We start from the raw sequence: 19072 nt of genomic DNA on the forward strand, positions 1-19072 counted from the left end.
GGACCTTTGATCCTTGGGACTTGTGGGAGGTCCAAGCGGTGCCTCTCGTATGCCTCATCCTTGATCCTCACCGCCTAGGCGCCTGCCGAACCGCGTGCCCAGCCTGCGGATGCTTCGAAGCTTCTTCACTGATGGGGTGAGTGGCACGTGTGATGTGAGCTGGTGAGGGTGTCGGAGGGCTGGGGTGTCCCACGCCTCAGCTCTGGAGCCTAGCCTTGGCAGCAGGGCCTGGCCTGGGACTCCTATGATCCCAAATGGGTCACCCGGATTCCTGTCTCCTTCCTACCTTGGCTCTCCCCACACTCACTTTGTGCCAGCCATGAGACCCACCCTCTCTGGGGGCTCTGTCATCCCCTAAAGACACCGTGAGCCCCCCTCCCAAGGCCTTTGCACTGTCCTGCCAAGCCCCCACCTCTCGTCTAGAAGGTCCTCTCCATGCCCACCTCCATAGCCGCAGGACTCACTTTTTCACTTTCTCTAGATTTACTTTTTTTCTCTAGATTTTTTTAGGCCTTCCGTCAGATTTCAGCCTAGCCCTGACTTTCATGCCTCCCCCCACCACCGGGCTTTCCTCTGAGCACTTCCCCTGTTGAGCACTTTATGGGCTCATCTCCTTTCTTGCCTGTCTCCCCAGCTAGAATGTAAGCTCCATGCGGGCAGGGGTTTCACTTGTCTTAGTCACTGCTTGACCCTACTGGGTGTCTAACACAGTGCCCATGCTGGGAGGCACTGGGTCGGTATTTGTGTGGTGTCTTCAGCGGACAGCGAACACCCTGGAAAGGGCGGCGGGGACACAGGGTTGAGAGTGATGGAGAGGCCAACGTTTCCAGCCTCAGGACTTTGGGAGACACAGGATCAGTTCTGAAATGGCCTTAAGTGTTTTTTTTTTTTTAATATTTTATTTATTTATTTTTTAAAATATTTATTTATTTTTGCCAGCTCTGGGTCTTTTGTTGCTGTGTGAGGGCTTTCTCTGGTTGTGGTGGGCAGGGGCTTCTCTTCATTGTGGTGCGCAGGCTTACTGCAGTGGCTCCTGTTGTCATAGAGCTTGGGCTGTAGGGAACTCGGGCTTGAGTAGTTGTGGCGCACAGGTTTAATTGCCCCCCGGCACATGGCATCTTCCCAGACCAGGGATTGAACCGATGTCCCCTGCATTGGCAGGCAGATTCTTTTTTTTTTATTTTTAATTTAATTTACAACGTTGTGTTGGTTTCTGCCGTACGATAAATCAGTCGTAACTACATATATGTATATATATCCCCTCCCTCTTGAGCCTCTCTCCTGCCTACCACCCCCATCCCCCCCCTCTAGGTTGTCAGAGCACCAGGCTGGGCTCCCTGTGTTGTACAGGGCAGGCAGATTATTAACTACTGGACCACTAGGGAAGTCCAGGCTTAAATCTTTTTGATTATAGACGGGCTGGAAAAGGCATCTTGATTTCTGTTTTCTTCTTCTTGGCCACACCCTGTGGCTTAGTAGGATCTTAGTTGAACCTGCACCCTCAGAAATGAAAGTGAGCAGTCCTAACCACTGAACCGCCAGGGAACTCCTGGCATCTTGATTTTATTGACACCTTGATGATTCTGTCACCTGGCTTCCTCCTTTCACTTCCTCTGCTTACTTGACCCTCCCCTAACCTGTCACTGCTATTGCTGGAGTCCTGCTGACACTGGCACTTCCTCTGTTAACCCCTTGTGGGCATGACCACCTGCTCCACTAACTCAGTCTTTGTTGATGTTCCTACTTCCCCTGTTTATGCAACTCCATGCGGACACAATCACTTTCCCTGTTTCCTTAATTCCTTCAAGTCTATAAAGTTAAATGTGCTGAGGCAGGTGGTCGGCAGGTCACATAGCCTTTCCTCCTTTCTGGCTTCCCCATCACATACATCTCATGACAGCAACACAGATGGATCAGAGAGGGCAAGCAAGGCCTCTGAGACCACACAGCACAGAGGAGTGTGGTACACACCAGGCCTGTGGGGCTGCAAGTGGTCCATGGGGTTTCTGAGATGCTGGTACTGTGGGAGCCACCCTAAATTGCTCTCTGTTGTCTCTCTGCAGTCCTTGGATAGCTGGGGCACTTCCGAAGATGCTGACGCTCCTTCCAAGCGACACTCAACCTCTGACCTCTCAGATGCGACCTTCAGCGACATTAGGAGAGAAGGCTGGTTGTATTATAAGCAGGTCCTCACCAAGAAAGGGAAGGTAAGATGGCTGGAGGAATGAGCTGGAGGTGGATGGAAGCTGGCTCCAGCAGAACTCTCCAGTTTTTCCTACACCCACCCCACTGCCTCTGGAGCTAAGACTGCCGCATGAGGGGTAGAGGTTAGATGCCAGGAAGAACTTCCCAGGGATCCTAAAGAACTCATGAAAAAGTTCATCAGAGAGATGGTCTTTGCTGTGGGTGGATCTGATCAAGTTATGCTTGGAATTCTGACAATACTATCCCATGGTTGATCCTTGGTTGGCAGATCACACCCAGAATGGCCACTGGGGCTCATGGGAAATGACAGAGCAAGGCCAGGGTGATTCTGTTAGGGGAGCTGAAGCCCCAGAAGAAAGCAGAGTTCAGCCTTTCCAAGGCCATCAGAGGTTTTAGTCTTTATCCTGGAAAGTGTTAGTACCTCAGTTCTGTCTGACTCTTTGAGATCCCATGGACTGTAGCCAGCCAGGCTCCTTTATCCATGGGATTCTCCAGGCAAGAATACTGGAGTGGGTTGCCATTCCCTTCTCCAGGGGATCGTCCCTACCCAGGGATCAAACCCAGGTCTCCTGCATTGAAAGCTGGCTCTCTACCATCTGAGCCATGGCTGCTTTATACTAAGGGCTGTAGTTCATGGGGTTGCAAAGAATCAGACATAACTTAGTGACTGAACAACAAGGGGCACCTAAAAGCCCCTGGGGCCTCTCCCACGGGCTTCTTGTGGGGAGTGAATTAGACAGGGTCAAAGGGAGGTAAGGAGGCCAAGTAAGAGCTGCTCTGGAGATTCAGGTGAGAGAGGAAGGGGGCCTGGGCCTGGGCGGGGGAACAAGCAGGATCCCAAGGGGCAAAGGTGGAGCCCCTGGATCTGTGGAGCACGAACTCTGGCTCCAGGCAGCACCATGGGCTGCAGAAGCGGGAGGAGGAGCCACCCCACTGCTGTGCCTCCCCGCAGCACAGGCAGAGCCGGGCAGAGCGGTTAGCGTGAACCTGGGCTTGGCTCTTAACTGTGCTGCGAGTTGCTGGTGAAGCTCAGGCTGCTCGCTGACCTATGACCCAGTTTCCTCGTCTGTAAGCGGAGTGAATGCTAATCCCCAGATCGTGCATCTTTGCTGAGGATTAAATGAGATGATCTAAGCAAGAGTTTACCTGGGTGCCTGGCCCTCGGGAGCTGCTCTTCTGCTTATTGCTATTGTTTGAATTTTCTATCCTGCCTTCTAGGGTATCTTGTACCTGGCGGGAACTTAAGCTTCAAAGTCAGACACACTTGGAATTCCTGCCCAGCCACTTATCAGGCACAAGGCAGCTGGTAACCCCCTTAATGTCCGAATCTCACTTTTCTGATCTGTGAGATGGGGACAGTGTTATTCTTCTCCAAGGGCCCATGTGAAAGTGAAGTGAGAGTGTAGTCCAAACAGGGCTGGCACTCCTCTGTGCCCTTGTCTGGCCTGTTCATGATGCTGGACAGCCTGCTGCTGCTAAGTCGCTTCAGTCATGTCCGACTCTGTGCGATCCCACGGACTGCAGCCCACCAGGCTCCTCTGTCCATGGGATTTTCCAGGCAAGAGTACTGGAGTGGGGTGCCATTGCCCTACTCAGCTCCAATTCTCTGCTGAGGTTCTACAGATTCAGGGGTGAAGGAGCTAGGCCAGTCCTGCCCTGCTGGGGTTTATGCTGGGTGGAGAAAGCACAGTGCTTGACTGCTGTGATGGGGGCGCTCAGGAGAGCAGTGCGTAGCAACCTATGACCCTGACCTCAGTGGAATGGGAGGGGGTGTCTGGAAAGCTGTGAAGGGTGTCTAGGGATCTATGAAGCAGGAAGGGTGTGATCTGACAGGGGAGACACCCTCCTGGGCAGTCTGGGGGGAAGGTGGCAGGGGATGCTGGGCGGCTGGGAGCCGGGATAAGAGATGGAAGGCCAGTGTGGAGGTGGGTGCCTGCCCGCTCGCAGGCCCATCCCTTGGGGTAAGCCTTTGCAGGTGAGGGGGTGGGGTGGAGGTGGGAGCCCAGGAGGTAAGTGTTGCATCTGTGACAGGCGGAGACAAGGCCATTGCTGTTGTCCAGGTGAGCGAGGGGAGCGGGGCGGAGGAGAGGGGACAATTTAGAGAGATGTGAGGGGGAAGGAAAGCTGGGCAGGCTGCAGGCTGGGAGGTGACGGAGGGTGGAGGAGGCAGTGTTGGTTCCTGGGGTCCCAGCTTGGGCTGGAGGGTCAGTGAATGGTGGGACCCTTCCCCCAGCCGGAGGGGCAGGTCTGGGGAGAGGCAGCCAAGAGGTTCTTTGTGGGCCTATGGCGTCCGAAGGCCCTGGCGCATCCCCCAGTGGAGGTGTCCTGGTGACAGAGACTCTGAGGGTGCGGCATCAGGAGGGAGATCCACGTGGGGAGGGTGCTTGTCCATCAGAGAGGACACAAGTGTCTGCAGCCACAGGCGCAGGAACACTGAGGGAGAAAGCAAGAGACGGATGGGCCTTGGGAGGAAGCGGAGAATGGAGACCAAGGAGGAGTGGGCAGGTATGGACAAATGGTCTGGCCCAAGGCTGGAGGTGATAGCTGCTGACTCCTGCCTGACAGTGGGCTGTCCCCTGCTCTGGGAGCCCTCTGGCAGCCCAGCAGCAGGATCTCCTGGGCAAGGAAGGGACCTGGCCCCTCCCGGGTGCTTCGGTCTGTCCAGGATCCAGATTGCCAGGCAGATGTTGTCTGCTCCAGCCAAGTCCAGCCTTCCCCCGGCCCCCAGCTCCTTTGGAGGCCACTGACTATCAGTGAGAGGATGGGATGGGTGGGTGTGACATCCCTGCAGCCAGACCCAGCACTGGAGCTGGATGTGACCTTGGAGCTGGGTCACCTCTTATTTTTCCAATATGGCATACTGATGCTAGGGGTGGGGGCCTGACTTGTCCAAGGTCATCTAGCTGGTTTAGTCCCAAAGGGCCTCCTTGTCACCATCTCACTCTGACATTAAACTTCTCTTGGAGGGCCCTGCTGTTTCCTGCTTTGAACATCCCTGCCTGGGTCCAGTAGGTATGGGATGATGGGCAGGGTTCATGGCCAGACGTAGCTGAGTTCACCTGCCAGCCTCCAAGTCTCCTCATCTGGTTTGTTCTGAGGACAGAGGCTCTTGCTGGCTGAAGAGTCGTAGGTAGGCTGTGAGCCAGAGGAACGGTGCCCTCAGTCTAATGGGGGAGATGAAGCCCCAGCCCGCAGGGTGTTGTTCCGAGAACGACAAATTCATTTACTCAGTAAATATCGACGAGCACTTCCCCTGTGCCAGCATGGCTCTAGGCTCTCGAGTGTGGAGGCAAGAGGGCGGATGAGTTCCCTGACTCAGGAGCTTTTCCGAGCTTTCCCAATATGGAGAAAGCTGCCCATAGCCAGTAACCTGAGGCTGCGATGGGCATTCAGAGAAGATGAACAGGGCGATGTAATTGCCTTTAAGTGGGGAGGAAGAAGGAGCTGCCATTAGGGGAGAAGCGCTTAGAGGTGGTTTTGCTAAGGAGGTGATGTTGGTAACACTTGAGCTTAGACCGTAAGGGTGAGAAGGAGGCAACCACATGAGGAAGAAAGACCAGGGGCTCTGGGCAGAAGGAATAGCATGTGCACAGATCTGGAGAAAGGAAAGGTTGGGCTTGTTCAGTAGAAAAGGCCCCTGTGTCTCGGCATCATGAGAAAAAAAGAGGGATGGGTTAGGAGAAATAGGCACCTGATCACAAAAGACCTTAGATTTGCTTCCAGCAGTGATGGGAAGCCATGAGAGGGTGCCAAGCAGGGGGAGCCAGGACCTCATCTACATTTTGAAATGATGGCTGCAGCTGCTGCTTGCAGAGTGGGTTGCAGGAGGGAGAGTGGAAACTGGGAAGGTTCATGCAGTGGTCCAGGCAAGAGGTGTTGATGTGGTGGCAGGAAAGATGGAGAGAGGTGATATTCTAGAAGCAGAACAGTTGTGATTTCCTGATGGGTTGGAGTCAAGGTTGAGGAACAAGGAGGAGTCAAGAGCAATTCCCAGGTTTTTGGACAACTAGGTGGATTTACTGAGCTGAAAAAGATGGATGGAAGGGGAACGGTAAAAATCAAGTGCCCCATAGTGAGCAAGCAGCATCTGCAGTGCCCGTGGGACATGCAGATGGAGACACTGAGCAGACAGTGGCAGGTACCAGAGCGTGGCTCTGGGGAGATGCTGGGCCACGGGTACGACTGAGCATCAGCATCAGCAGACAGACAAGATTTTAAAAAACGGGCGTGGATGGTGTCATGGGGGAGGTGTGCAGGGGGTGGGGGCCCAGGACAAAGTTCTGGAGCGCCCCCTCCTTTAGGGCAAGGACTCTCAGCTCAGCATTGTTGGTATTTTGGGCCAGATGAGTTTTTGCTGTGGGGTTGGCCTGGCATCAGCATGCTTAGCAGCATCCTCAGTCTGCCTCTGCCCACTAGGTGCCATAGCACTTCCCCAGGTGTGACAACTGAAAATGTCTCCAGACAAACATCTCCTGGTTGAGAACTGCTGATGTAGGGGATGTTGGTTGATGAGGGGCGGGGTGGAGGAGTAGAAAAGGAGTCAGTGAAATTAGGAGGAAAACTAGAAACCACAGGATCCTGGATGCCAAGAGAGAGTTTGGGGAGGGAAGGAATGACTGCTGGCTGGGTCCTATACCACCAAGAGGCCAAGCAAAGGGCTGAGAAGGGCCTGGACGCTGCCACAAGCTTTCGCAGTACTGAGCCCAGGTGGCCTGGGGGGCAGCTTCCCAGGAAGAGGAGAGGGAGTGGAGTCTTGAGTGAGAGGCAGAGAAGCAGGGAGAGCAAGCGTGGTTGACAGCTTCTGACAAGCTTTGCCCGCTAAGGGAAGCAGAATGTGGCCCCTGAATGGCTTTAGGAGGATTGTGCGGAAGGTGGGTCCTGCTTGGTTGGGGGGGTCTGATTGCCCTCTGGAGCCCCCTGCCGGTTCTCCGGGGGCATTGCCGATGCCGCCGGAGCGCCGATGCTAGCACTTGAAGAGAAGATTGGGGACCCTTTGAGGGCACTGAGAACGATGGATAGGGGTGTCCCGGCCGCTGCGGGGCTGAGAGAGGTGGGGGACTGCGTGCGGGAGGCCGCCCCAGGCGCCGGCGGGAGTGGCGCAGAGCAGGGGGCTCCCGGCGGGCAGTGGGGTGGGGTGCCCACCGCTGTCCACCGCCTGCAGCTCCTAGGGCCCCCTCGGGCTCTGGGGCGGGGAGGGCAGGCCCAGCCTCTCACCCCGCCCCCCTCCCCTCTCTCCCCCTCCCCGTGTCTCCCTGCAGAAAGCGGGCGGCGGCCTGCGCCAGTGGAAGCGGGTGTACGCCGCGCTGCGGGCGCGCTCGCTCTCGCTGAGCAAGGAGCGGCGGGAGCCCGGGCCGGCGGCGGCGGGGGCGGCGGCGGCCGTCGCAGGTGAGGACGAGGCGGCGCCCGTCTGCATCGGCTCCTGCCTGGTGGACATCTCCTACAGCGAGACCAAGAGGAGGCACGTGTTCCGGCTGACCACCGCTGACTTCTGTGAATATCTCTTTCAGGCTGAGGACCGGGATGACATGCTGGGCTGGATCAGAGCGATCCGAGAGAACAGCAGGGCCGAGGGCGAGGTGAGGGCCCGGCCCGGCCCCAGGCGGGCCAGGGAGGGCAGGGCAGGCCCCGGGCCCCTCTCACCGGCCGGGCTCCTCCCTTCCCCGCTCGGAGCCTCAGTCCCCTCTTGCATAAAATGGGCCAACAGGAGTGTACCTGGCGACTCTGCCCGCCCAGGGTTTGGTGTGAAGAGAGGATGCATGGGCCAGTGGCTCACAGAGGGCCTGGCGTCCTTAGTATTCCATGACTGGCAGTAACAATAATAGCTGTCAGAGTGACAGTAATTATTATTATTATCATCGTTGTTATGACTGCCTTGGGCAGGCTCTGGCACAGAGAGGTCAGGTCCAGGCCAAACCTCAGCCTCTTGGTGGAGCTTCGGGAGGCAGGGGGATCTCCTGTGAAATGTATTACAGAAAGAGGTCCCCCTGGGCCAGAGCTGTAGGGGACCCCCCTGCCAGGGCTGGCCTTTCTGCAGAGGCAAAAACACATTGACCTTGGGAGGAGGCCAAGGGGATTGGCCTTTGGCAGCAGGCAGCAGGGGCTGAGCCAAGGGCTTTGGCAGGGAATCCAGGAGAAGTTTTAAATGGCGCCCCCTCCACGGTGGCGCTGCACGCCAGGGGCCTGGCTGGAGTATCTGCCTCGACTCACTCCAGCTCCCAGGTGGCTGCACAAGTGTGCCTCTGTACACCTGCAGTTCTGTGGGGGTCCTGGGCTGGGAGCTGGGGGCTGGCCTCTGCCAAGAGGATGGTGGGCTTGGGCCCTGGTCCAGCGTTCACCTGCTCTGACCACAGGAGGGGGTCCTAGTGCTCACCGAGGCCCACTATCTCACTGAGCCAGGCTCTGCTGCCCCAGGACAATGTCCTCGCTGCAGGGAGAAAAGCACCTGAAATTTGAGGCCCTTCTCTGCGGGGACTGGCTGGGGCTGTCCCCAACAGGGTATGAGCTGGGGGTCCCAAGTCCCTGCATTATTGCAACAGCTGCCCCTCCTGGGGCAGCTGGGCTGTGCCTTGCCAGAACTGTGATGAATGCCACATGCATAATTCTGCACCCCAACCCTGAGGTTGCCATATTATCTCTCCAAGGAGGAGACTGAGGCTCAGAGAGGTTAAGTGGATTACCCAAGGTCACACGGCTGGTGAGGGGGTGCTTGAGAGTCCGGCCCTGGTCTTTCTTGCTCTGGGGTCTGTCCCCTCCAGCTGGCAGATGGAGGAGAGGGGAGGCAAAGCTGAGGCAGGGGCCAGGGAGAAGTCCTGGTGGGTTGGCCATGGGCACTGATGGGGTCTGCTTTCTCTTTCCTTCCTCCAGGACCCCGGCTGTGCCAACCAAGCTCTGATCAGCAAGAAGCTTAATGATTATCGCAAAGTGAGGTGAGGCCCAGTCCTTGTCCTGGCCATGGGGTGGGGGACACCCCAGGCAGAGGTCATTCTCCTGGCCCATCTCCAGACTTGAGGGCAGCCCCTGAATCGCCCTCTCTTGGGGGCAGGGAGGGCAGAGGGGCATTGAGGCCTCCAGTCCCCAGAAGGGCATGGGGGGAATGGTCTTGGGGATGGAGGAGAGGTCTGAAGAGATGGGAGGCCAGGGCAGGTGGCATGCTGGGCCACCCCAGTGAAGACCTCTCCCCTCTTTCTACACAGCCATAGCTCTGGGCCCAAAGCTGATTCTTCCCCCAAAGGCTCTCGTGGCCTGGGGGGACTCAAGTCTGAGTTCCTCAAACAGAGTACGGCACGTGGCTTCAGAACTCAGGACCAGCCTGCAGGGAGCAAGGGTAGGAAGGTGGCTGCTAAGGGGGTGGTATGCATGTGGGTGTGTGCCGTGGTTATCCTCATGCATCTGCCCATGTGTGTATGCCTGTGAGGGGCTGGGGGCTCTGAGGGTCTCAGGGGTGGAAGGGCCTGGAGCCTGATTTCCCTCCAGGACATCCCAGCTGGGTGGTCCTCCAATCTCTGCTTGTGTCCTTCAGGAGCAGGAGGCAGCCTTTTCCATCTTCACACGCTTTTGACCATTAGAAAGTTCTTTCTTTGGTTGTACCAGAATCTGTGGCGCCCACTTTGTTGTCAGCCCCTGAGCCCATACAGAAGTCCCCTATTACTCTGAGGCCTCTCTTCCCCAGGGTGAACACCCTCATGACTTTGGCCTTCTCTGTTGGGATAGTATAATTTCCCATCAGCCCTCGGCATCCTGGTTGCCTTTCTGAAGGAGTCCCCTTACGTCCAGTGTGTGAATGTGATGTACAAGTGTCTGTGACCGAGTGTGGCTGCTGCCCCTCCCTGGGCCCCTAGCTCACCCGGGCTGTCTTCCTCCTCCAGCCCCAGATGACAGTGTCTCCACCTCCAAAACCCCCTGGGGCATCAGCATCATCAAGAAGAACAAGAAGGCGGCGCCCAGGGCATTTGGTGTCCGACTGGAGGAGTGCCAGCCAGCTACGGAGAACCAGGTGGGCTCCTGCCATGCTCCAGGGCCAGAGGGGAGTGGGGCGACTGAGGCACAGAGGGTCAGAGCTGCCAGGGACCTTGGAACCAGCTCTCCACCTCATCTTATGGACACAGCTGGGAAAGCCGCTCAGGGAGGGAGCACAGAGCTGAGTCAGAGTCCCTGATTCCCAGCTGGTGCTCCTTCCCAGACCATGGCAAAGCTTTGGTGTGATTTCTGGCTCCCAGATTGGAGGCAGCGAGAGCGTTTAGTAACTACCCTCCATGGGGTTCTGCCCTTTCTCTGCCCCCATCTTGTCCTTCCCACCTCTGGCCCACTGGTGGAGAATACTGTTCTTTTTTAAATTGTATTTCATTGAAGTATAGTTGTTGTACAATATTATGTAAATTATAGGTGTACAATGTAGTGATTCACAATTTTTTAAGGTTATGCTCCATTTATCATTATTATGGAATATTGGCTATGCTCCCTGTGTTGTACAATATATCCTTATAGCTTATTTTATACCCACTAGTTTGTACCTCGAATCCCCTACCCCTGTCTTGCCGCTGCCCGCTTTGCTCTCCCTACTGATAACCACTGCTTTGTTCTCTACATATCTGAGCCTGCTTTTTTGTTGTTGTTATATTCACTATTTTATTTTTTAGATTCCACATATAAGGGATATACAGTACTTGCCTTTCTCTGACTTATTTCACAGAGCATCATGCTTTCCAAGTCCATCCATATTGCTGCCAATGGCAAAATTTTATTCTTTTTTATGACTATGTAGTGGAGAAGGCAATGGCACCCCACTCCAGGGCTCTTGCCTGGAGAATCCCATGGATGGAGGAGCCTGGTAGGCTACAGTCCATGGGGTCCCTACGAGTCAGATGCGACTGAGCAACTTCACTTTCACTTTTCACTTTCACGCAATGGAGAAGGAAATGGCAGCCCACTCCAGTGTTCTTGCCTGGAGAATCCCAGGGACGGCAGAGCCAGGTGGGCTGCCGTCTATGGGGTCGCACAGAGTCGGACACGACTGAAGCGACTTAGCAGCAGCAGCAGCAGTATTACGTTGTGTACATGTGCCACATCTTCTTTATCCATTCATCTGCTGATGGACATTTAGGTTGCTTCCGTATCTTGGCAGCTTTAAATAATGCTGCTGTGAACATTGGGGTGCATGTATCTTTTCAAATTAGTGTGGTTTATTTTTTCTGGATATATATCCAGGAGTGGAATTGCTGGGTCATCAGTCAGTTCAGTTCAGTTCAGTCACTCAGTCATCTCTGACTCTTTGTGACGCCATGGACTGCAGTACACCAGGTCTCCATGTCCCTCACGAAATCCCAGAGTTTGCTCAAACTCATGTCCGTTGAGGCGATGATGCCATCCAGCCATCTCATCCTCTGTTATCCCCTTCTCCTTCGCCTTTAATCTTTCCCAGCATCAGGGTCTTTTCCAATGAGTTAGTTCTTTGCATCAGGTGGCCAAAGTATTGGAGTTTCAGCTTCAGCATCAGTCCTTCCAATGAATATTCAGGACTGATTTCCTTTAGGATGGACTGGTTGGATCCCCTTGCAGTCCAAGGGAATCTCAAGAGTCTCCTCCAACACCACAGTTCAAAAGCATCAATTCTTCAGCGCTGGGTCGTATAGTAACTCTATTTTCAGTGTTTTGAGAAATCTCCATGCTGTTTTCCACAACGGCTGCTTCAATTTACATTCCCACCAAGAGTGTACAAGGGTTCCCCTTTCTTCTCATCCTCGCCAGCTTTCGTCCTTTGTGGTCTTTTTGATGCAACCATTCTGACAGGTCTGAGGCGGTATCTCACTGTGGTTTTGATTTGCATTTCCCTGATGACTGGCGGTGTTGAGCATCTTTTCGTGTGCCTGTTGGCCGTTTGCATTTCCTCTTTAGAAAAATGTCTGTTCAGTTTTTCTGCCCATTTTTTAATTGGGTCATCTGTATTGTTTTTGGCCTTGACCTGTGGCCTGGAGGATCTTAGTTCCCCAACCAGGGATCAAACCTGGGTCCCCAGCAGGGGATGCATGGAGTCCTAACTGCTGGACCGCTAGGGAGTTCTCAGGTTGTTTGTATTGTTGATGTTGAGTTGTATGAGTTGTTTATGTATTTTGGCTGTTAATCCCTCATTGATCAGTCGTATCATTTTCAAGTATCCTTTCCCGGAGAATGCTGTTCTTACCTCCCTAACACCCCTGCCTTGCCTGTGTCTCCAGCGTGTCCCCTTGATCGTGGCCGCGTGCTGTCGAATTGTGGAGGCACGGGGGCTGGAGTCCACGGGCATTTACCGAGTCCCAGGCAACAATGCAGTGGTGTCCAGCCTGCAGGAACAGCTCAACCGTGGCCCCGGGGACATCAACCTGCAGGATGAGGTGAGTCTGACTCGGGGGTTGGTCCATGGAAGGGGGCCAATGTGGTGTGTTCATTGTACCCGGTGATGTGCCTGGCACTGGGCCAAGGCACCAAGATGGGCACGACGAGACTTGCCTTTGCAGACCAGCCGCAGGGATGGGCCTCAACCCGGCTGCAGCCCAACGGGTGGATGCGGTCAGGGCCTGGGAGCTCTGAAGCAGAGGCTGGCGGGTGACAGGTTTTTGGGCCTGGAGGATAAGAAGAATTCAGGAAAGCCAGGAAAGGGCCCTCCAGGCAGGGAAATGGTCTGGGGAAAGGCGTGGCCCTGGAGGCTTGCTGGCAGTCACCATGCCGTCTCTGTAAAGGGCCAGGAGGCAGGTGTTCCAGGCTTTGGTTATGTGGTCTGTTGTACACCCTCCTCCTCCTTGTTCTCTTCCTTCTTCAGCTCCACAATGTTTATTTGTTTATTTACTTATTTTTGGCTGTGTTGGGTCTTCATCGCCGCCCAGGCTCTTCTCGAGTTGCAGCGAGTGGGGGCTACTTTCTAGTCGTGGAGTGTGGGCTTCTTAGTGTGTGACTTCTCTCGTTGCGTCGCACGGTCTAGGACTCATGGGCCCAGGAGTTGCAGCTCCTGGGCTCTAGAGCATAGGCTCAATAGTTGTGGCACATGGGTTTATTTGAACCACAGCACGTGGGATCCTCCCGGATCAGGGGTTGAACCCACGTCTCCTGCATTGGCAGGTGGATTCTTTACCACTGCGCCACCAGGGAAGCCCTTCTTCACAACATTTTAAAAATGCAAACCCCATTCTTACCTCAAGGGCCACACAAAAACAGGTCATTGGCTGGATTTGACATTTGGGTCATGGTTTGCAGACCCCTGGTTAAAAGAAAGGGAGTATATGGTGTTTGCTGGAGTGGCCAGCAATGTGGGTGGCTGATCAGATGAGACAAGACTAGCTTGTGAAGGGATCTGACAACCACACTTAAGAGTTTGAAGCATGTTATAATAACAATGGAATATAACCTTCAAAAATTGTGAATCACTGTGCTCTACACCAAAGTCACTGCAGATGGTGACTGCAGCCAGGAAATTAAAAGACGCTTACTCCTTGGAAGGAAAGTTATGACCGACCTAGATAGCATATTCAAAAGCAGAGACATTACTTTGCCAACAAAGGTCCATCTAGTCAAGGCTATGGCTTTTCCTGTGGTCATGTATGGATGTGAGAGTTGGACTGTGAAGAAGGCTGAGCGCCGAAGACTTGATGCTTTTGAACTGTGGTGTTGGAGAAGACTCTTGAGAGTCCCTTGGACTGCAAGGAGATCCAACCAGTCCATTCTGAAGGAGATCAGCCCTGGGATTTCTTTGGAAGGAATGATGCTAAAGCTGAAACTCCAGTACTTTGGCCACCTCATGCGAAGAGTTGACTCATTGGAAAAGACTCTGATGCTGGGAGGGATTGGGCGCAGGAGGAGAAGGGGGCGACAGAGGATGAGATGGCTGGATGGCATCACCGACTCGACGGATGTGAATTTGAGTGAACTCCGGGATTTGGTGATGGACAGGGAGGCCTGGCATGCTGCGATTCATGGGGTGGCAAAGAGTCGGACACGACTGAGCGACTGGACTGAACTGATGCTATACACCTGGGGGCTTCCCAGGTGGCGCTAGTGGTAAAGAACCCACCTGCCAATGCAGGAGACGTAAGAGATGAAAGTTTGATCCCTGGGTCAGGAAGATCCCCTGGAGGAGGGCATGGCAACCCACTCCAGTATTCTTGCCTGGAGAATCCCATGGACAGAGAAACCTGGTAGGCTACAGTCCATGGGGTCACAAAGAGTTGGACATGACTGAAGCAACTTGGCACACACATGCTATACACCTGAAACTTATATAATACTGAACATCAATTAGATCTCAATTTTCATGATAAGACGTGTTTAAAGCAGGAAAAAAATTACATAGAAGGACTCTGGTTCAGTTAAGATAGAGAAAGCACACTCTGACCAGTTTTTCCCAGTGATTACATCTAAAAATCCTGGACAGAGTATATAAAGTAAATGTCAAATAACTCTGCAAGGTGGGTAACAGCAGCCTGGGGAGGAAGAGTGCAGCCTTCCAGAGGTCGAGGCCATCTAATGCAAACTCCCAAAATGTCTGTCTTGTCTAAAAATGTTTCTGTGCTTTCATTACAACTTGTCCTCTTCAGCTATAGAGAGAAACATTAATGTCTCTGTGTTCACAATCCTGTTTTGGTATTTCCTCCAGAATTCTACTCTATCATCTTCCCTTTCTCTTGTGCCGTGAGCTGAATCATGTCCTCCCAAAATTCATACATTGAAGCCCAAACCGCCAACATGACTGTATTGGGAGTAGGGCCTATTGGGAGGTAATTATGGGGAAATAAAGTCAGGCTGCGATATGATAGGGTGAGTGTCCTTGTGGAAGGAGACACCGAAGAGCCCCTCTCTTCACCCTCTCCACCTCATAAGGACACAGCAAGAAGGTGACTGCCTGCAAACCAGGAAGAGAGCCCTCACCAAAAACTGAACGGGCCGGCACCTGGATCTTAGAGTTCCCAGCTTCCAGAGTTGTGAGAAAAGAAATTTCTGTTGTTTAAGCCAAAAAAAAAAAAAAAAGAGTTTGCAGCAGTTTAAATGTCAATTATATCACTATAAAACTGGGGGAAATATCCAAATAAACATTTCCATTTAAAAAAAGCAGTAGGGCCAGTGTTTCCCAGAATCCTAAGGTTCCCCAGAGGTGCTGTGGGAGGCTGAGGGCAGGTCAGGACCTGTGTCCCTGCCTGAACTAGAGTAACCTGCTTTGCTCTGTCTCTTTTTATTCATCTTTGGCTGTGCTGGGTCTTCGTTGCTTTGGGTGAGCTTTCCCTAGTTGCCGCCAACAGGAGCTCCTCCTTGTGGTATGCAGGCTTCTCGTTGCAGGGGCTTCTCTCGTTGCGGAGCAGGGACCCTCGGGAATTCAGGCTTTAGTAGCATTGGCTTCAGTAGTGGCAGCACGTGGGCTCAGCAGCCATGGCACACAGGCTTCGTTGCCCCGTGTCATGTGGAATCCTCCTGGACCAGGGATCAAACCCACTCTCCCCCGAATGGCCAGGCGGACTCTGCACCACTGGACCACCAGGGAAGTCCTTCTGTCTGTTTTCTTTAATGTCGATTTTTTTCCCATTGGGTTTTCTTGGATCATTTTACTGGACAAAAGATACTGTGCTGGAAAAGATGTTTCAGAAAACCATGAATTTGGGCAGGAAAGTCCTATGAGTCACATACTCTGAAGCTGTATGTGAAGACATAAGACAGTCTTTCTGCCCTTGGGAAGGAGCTCAGGAGACAAGATGAGCACATGTGAAATAGTGGACAAGAGAAAAGGCTGGTTCTCATTAGGGACCAGATTGTGTATCCCAGAGAGGGATCTGAGTGTCAGAACAGAGAGTGGACCCACCTCTTGGGCTTGGCAGTGGGGAGGGTGAGGCCCAGGGCCGAGGACAGAGGGCTTTTGGTGGCTTCACTAAAGCCTTTGACCTTGAGCTAATGGACAGAGGGGAGCCTTGGATGGTTCTTCAGTTGGGGAGGCATAGATGAGAGTAGGGTTTGAGAAGCAGGGCTTTAGCGTATGCCTAATAGGTGTGTGGGCTTCTCTGGTGGCTCAGCTGGTGAAGAATCCGCCTGCAATGTGGGAGACCCTGGTTTGATCCCTGGGTTGGGAAGATTCCCCTGGAGAAGAGAAGGGCTACCCACTCCAGTATTCTGGCCTGGAGAATTCCATGGACTATATAGTCCATGGGGTCGCAAAGAGCTGGACACAACTAAGGACCTTTCACTTCACTTGAGTGGATGTAAACTAAGGAGGCCCAGAGCAGGATGTCTAGGGAAGAAATTACCCATCTTGTGGGAGAGGGGGTCAGGAGGACTCAGTGGTCCCAGGGGGATGAGGAGGGTGGGAGCAGCTCTAGGACTTGGCTGCACGAGAGGGAAGAAGGAGGGGTAGGAAAGGAGCCAGAAGTTTGAGCTGTGGACTGGTGGTATCTGTCCCTGGCAGACCTGAGGTGTAGGACAGGAAAGAGGATGTCATGGAGCAACCCGTTGGACTGGGCTTGTCGATGGAAATTCAATTAACTATCAGTTAAGAAGAAGAAAGTGTTGAGCTATGGACCCATTGTAATGAGTACTATATTGCTGAGTTGTGTGTCTTTGCTCCAGGATTTTGTTGCTTTCTGAACATGTGTTATTCTGAGCAGTTCCTATCCAGGAAGGACTTTGCATTGGGTGTTGGCGCCCCCTGGTGCACAGAAGGGACACTGACCTGGCTATTTTTCATTCTTGTGTTCAACAACCATTTGTTTAGCCCAGTTTCTCAACCTTGACACTTCCGGCAGAATAACTCTTTTCTTGTGGAAGGTTGTCTTGTGCACTGGAGGAAGTTTAGCAGCACCAGGCTTCTGTCCGCTCGATGCCAGTGGCGTGCCCCAGGTGTGAAAACCAAACAGTTCCAACGTCCCTTCTTGAGAATTCGTGATTTAGACCAGCAGGAGTTGGCACCAGCAGGTCCAGTGGGCAGGCTCATGTGGGGGTGGGTTTTGCTCACTTCTGTCCCCCTTCTGTGGAGGGACAAATGGCTGGCTGGAGCAGGGCACTGGGGCTAGGGGCTCAAGGGGCTTGGACCTGGCTGGGGACTCTGTTCTGCTGTAGTGGGTATTCTTAGCCCAGTGACCCTTGGTCTGGGCAGAGCTGGGTATGGTATCAGTAGATCCCAGAGAAGGCCAGAACCGGGCTGGACTGGGCTCTGGGGCTGGACCAGCATGGAGGCGTGGACACCGGGGAGGGGCCTGACTACAGCCTTATGTCTTTGCCCCCTCCCCAGCGCTGGCAAGACCTCAACGTGATCAGCAGCCTGCTCAAGTCCTTCTTCCGAAAGCTACCTGAGCCTCTTTTCACTGATGGTGAGTTGGGGGCGGACGTGGAGGATGGAAGGGGGAGGGAGTACCTATCTATGCTGCATCCTGACTGCTTTTTAAATTGAGTGTGTGGTTTTACTTTGGGGGTTTAATACAAAAGAAACACATGCTTGTAAAAAACTTCATCAGTACCGATATAAATAAAGTGAACACAGTCATCTTCCCGTTTCCTGTCCACAGAGGTTATCCTAACATTTTCTGGGCATTTACCATGTGCCAGGCACTACTCCCTACAAATCCATGAGGAGGTACTATTATTTCCACCCCATAGATGAGGGAGCTGCTGCACAGAGAGGTTAAGTGACTTGCCCGAGGTCACAGAGGTTGTAAGTGTCAGAGCCAGAATTCAACCCCAGGCATCTGTCCCCAGAGCCCAGCTCTTGGCCGTTTGCTGAGCTCCTTGTTAACAGTGCACTGTGTTTGCTTCCAGACCCTGTTACACGGGGTTTCTCTTGTGACTCAGCTGATAAAGAATCCTCCTGCAATGTGGGAGACCTGGGTTCGATCCCTGGGTTGGGAAGATCTCCTGGAAAAGGGAAAGGCTACCCACTCCAGTCTTCTGGCCTGGGTCGCAAAGAGTTGGACACGACTGAGCGACTTTCACTTTCCTTTTTCCTCTCACACGTGTGACAAAGACACACGTGCCTACATAGGGCTTGCAGTTGGGTGATGCTGGTAGCTGTTTCATCTGGCTCTGAAAGGAATAAAGCTGCGATGATAGCACTTTCCAGTTTCTACAGTATAGATACTCCTGCCATGGCTGGCTTCAGGATCCCAATCTGCTGTCACTGACATGAGCTGGGACAAGACAGACACAGCCAGTTGTCAGGAGTCCTGTGAGCGAGTGGCTCCGCTGCTTGCGTGGTTCTCAGCAGAAGGAGGCTCGTTAATTTTGAGATTCATTCGTGTCAGTACAAAGAGCTCGACCTTGTTTTCCTTTTAAATCAACCACATAGTGTTTCCCAGCCTGAATAGACAGTAAATTGTCTAATCACTCCCCTTGTTGTTGTTTAGTTGGTGAGTCGTGTCTGACTGTTTGGTACCCCATGGACTGTAGCCCACCAAGCTCCTCTGTCCTTGGGATTTCCCAGCCAAGGATTCTGCAGTGGGTTGCTGTTTCCTTCTCCAGGGGATCTTCCCAACCCAGGGATCGAACCCGTGTCTCCTGCTTGGCAGGCAGATTCTTTACCACTGAGCCACCTGAGAAGCTCAATCACTCTCCTACTGATGGATATTTAGATTGCCTTCACATTTTTGCTATTTCAATACACGTTATAATGATTTTTCTTGACTGTGTCCCTGCATGCCTGGACCAGGATCCCAGAGGTAGATTCTTAGACATGGACTCGCTGGGTCAGAGTCCTGGAAAGCATTTTTGAAAGCTAAAGTCAAGTTGCATGCCGAGGAGCTGACCCAAGCTCACACTGCCGCTGGTGGTGTAAGATACTTTCCCACGTCCCCATCACACTGGATGATGTTATTAATATTTTAAAGTTTTGCTGATCAGAGAGGGGAAATGGCATCTCACTGTTGTTTTCATT

At 53.3% G+C, this 19072-nt stretch overlaps 1 protein-coding gene across 9 annotated transcripts in view; it reads left to right on the forward strand.

Moving 5' to 3' along the window:
* Positions 1 to 19072, forward strand: part of ARHGAP23 (Rho GTPase activating protein 23) — an 81403-nt gene that overhangs the window by 44482 nt on the left and 17849 nt on the right. For 8 of the 9 annotated variants that reach the window (XM_027519792.1, XM_027519790.1, XM_027519793.1 and 5 more), the window contains 8 exons: positions 79 to 136; positions 2064 to 2207; positions 7464 to 7781; positions 9070 to 9131; positions 9399 to 9529; positions 10071 to 10198; positions 12417 to 12572; positions 17438 to 17516. In XM_027519792.1, coding sequence (XP_027375593.1) covers positions 79 to 136; positions 2064 to 2207; positions 7464 to 7781; positions 9070 to 9131; positions 9399 to 9529; positions 10071 to 10198; positions 12417 to 12572; positions 17438 to 17516 — 1076 coding nt within the window. The remainder of the gene's footprint in view (positions 1 to 78; positions 137 to 2063; positions 2208 to 7463; positions 7782 to 9069; positions 9132 to 9398; positions 9530 to 10070; positions 10199 to 12416; positions 12573 to 17437; positions 17517 to 19072) is intronic. The other variant, XM_027519794.1, reaches the window with a different exon arrangement.

Source organism: Bos indicus x Bos taurus, chromosome 19, assembly GCF_003369695.1.
Source record: "Bos indicus x Bos taurus breed Angus x Brahman F1 hybrid chromosome 19, Bos_hybrid_MaternalHap_v2.0, whole genome shotgun sequence".
In the NCBI taxonomy this organism is placed as follows: Eukaryota; Metazoa; Chordata; class Mammalia; order Artiodactyla; family Bovidae; genus Bos; species Bos indicus x Bos taurus.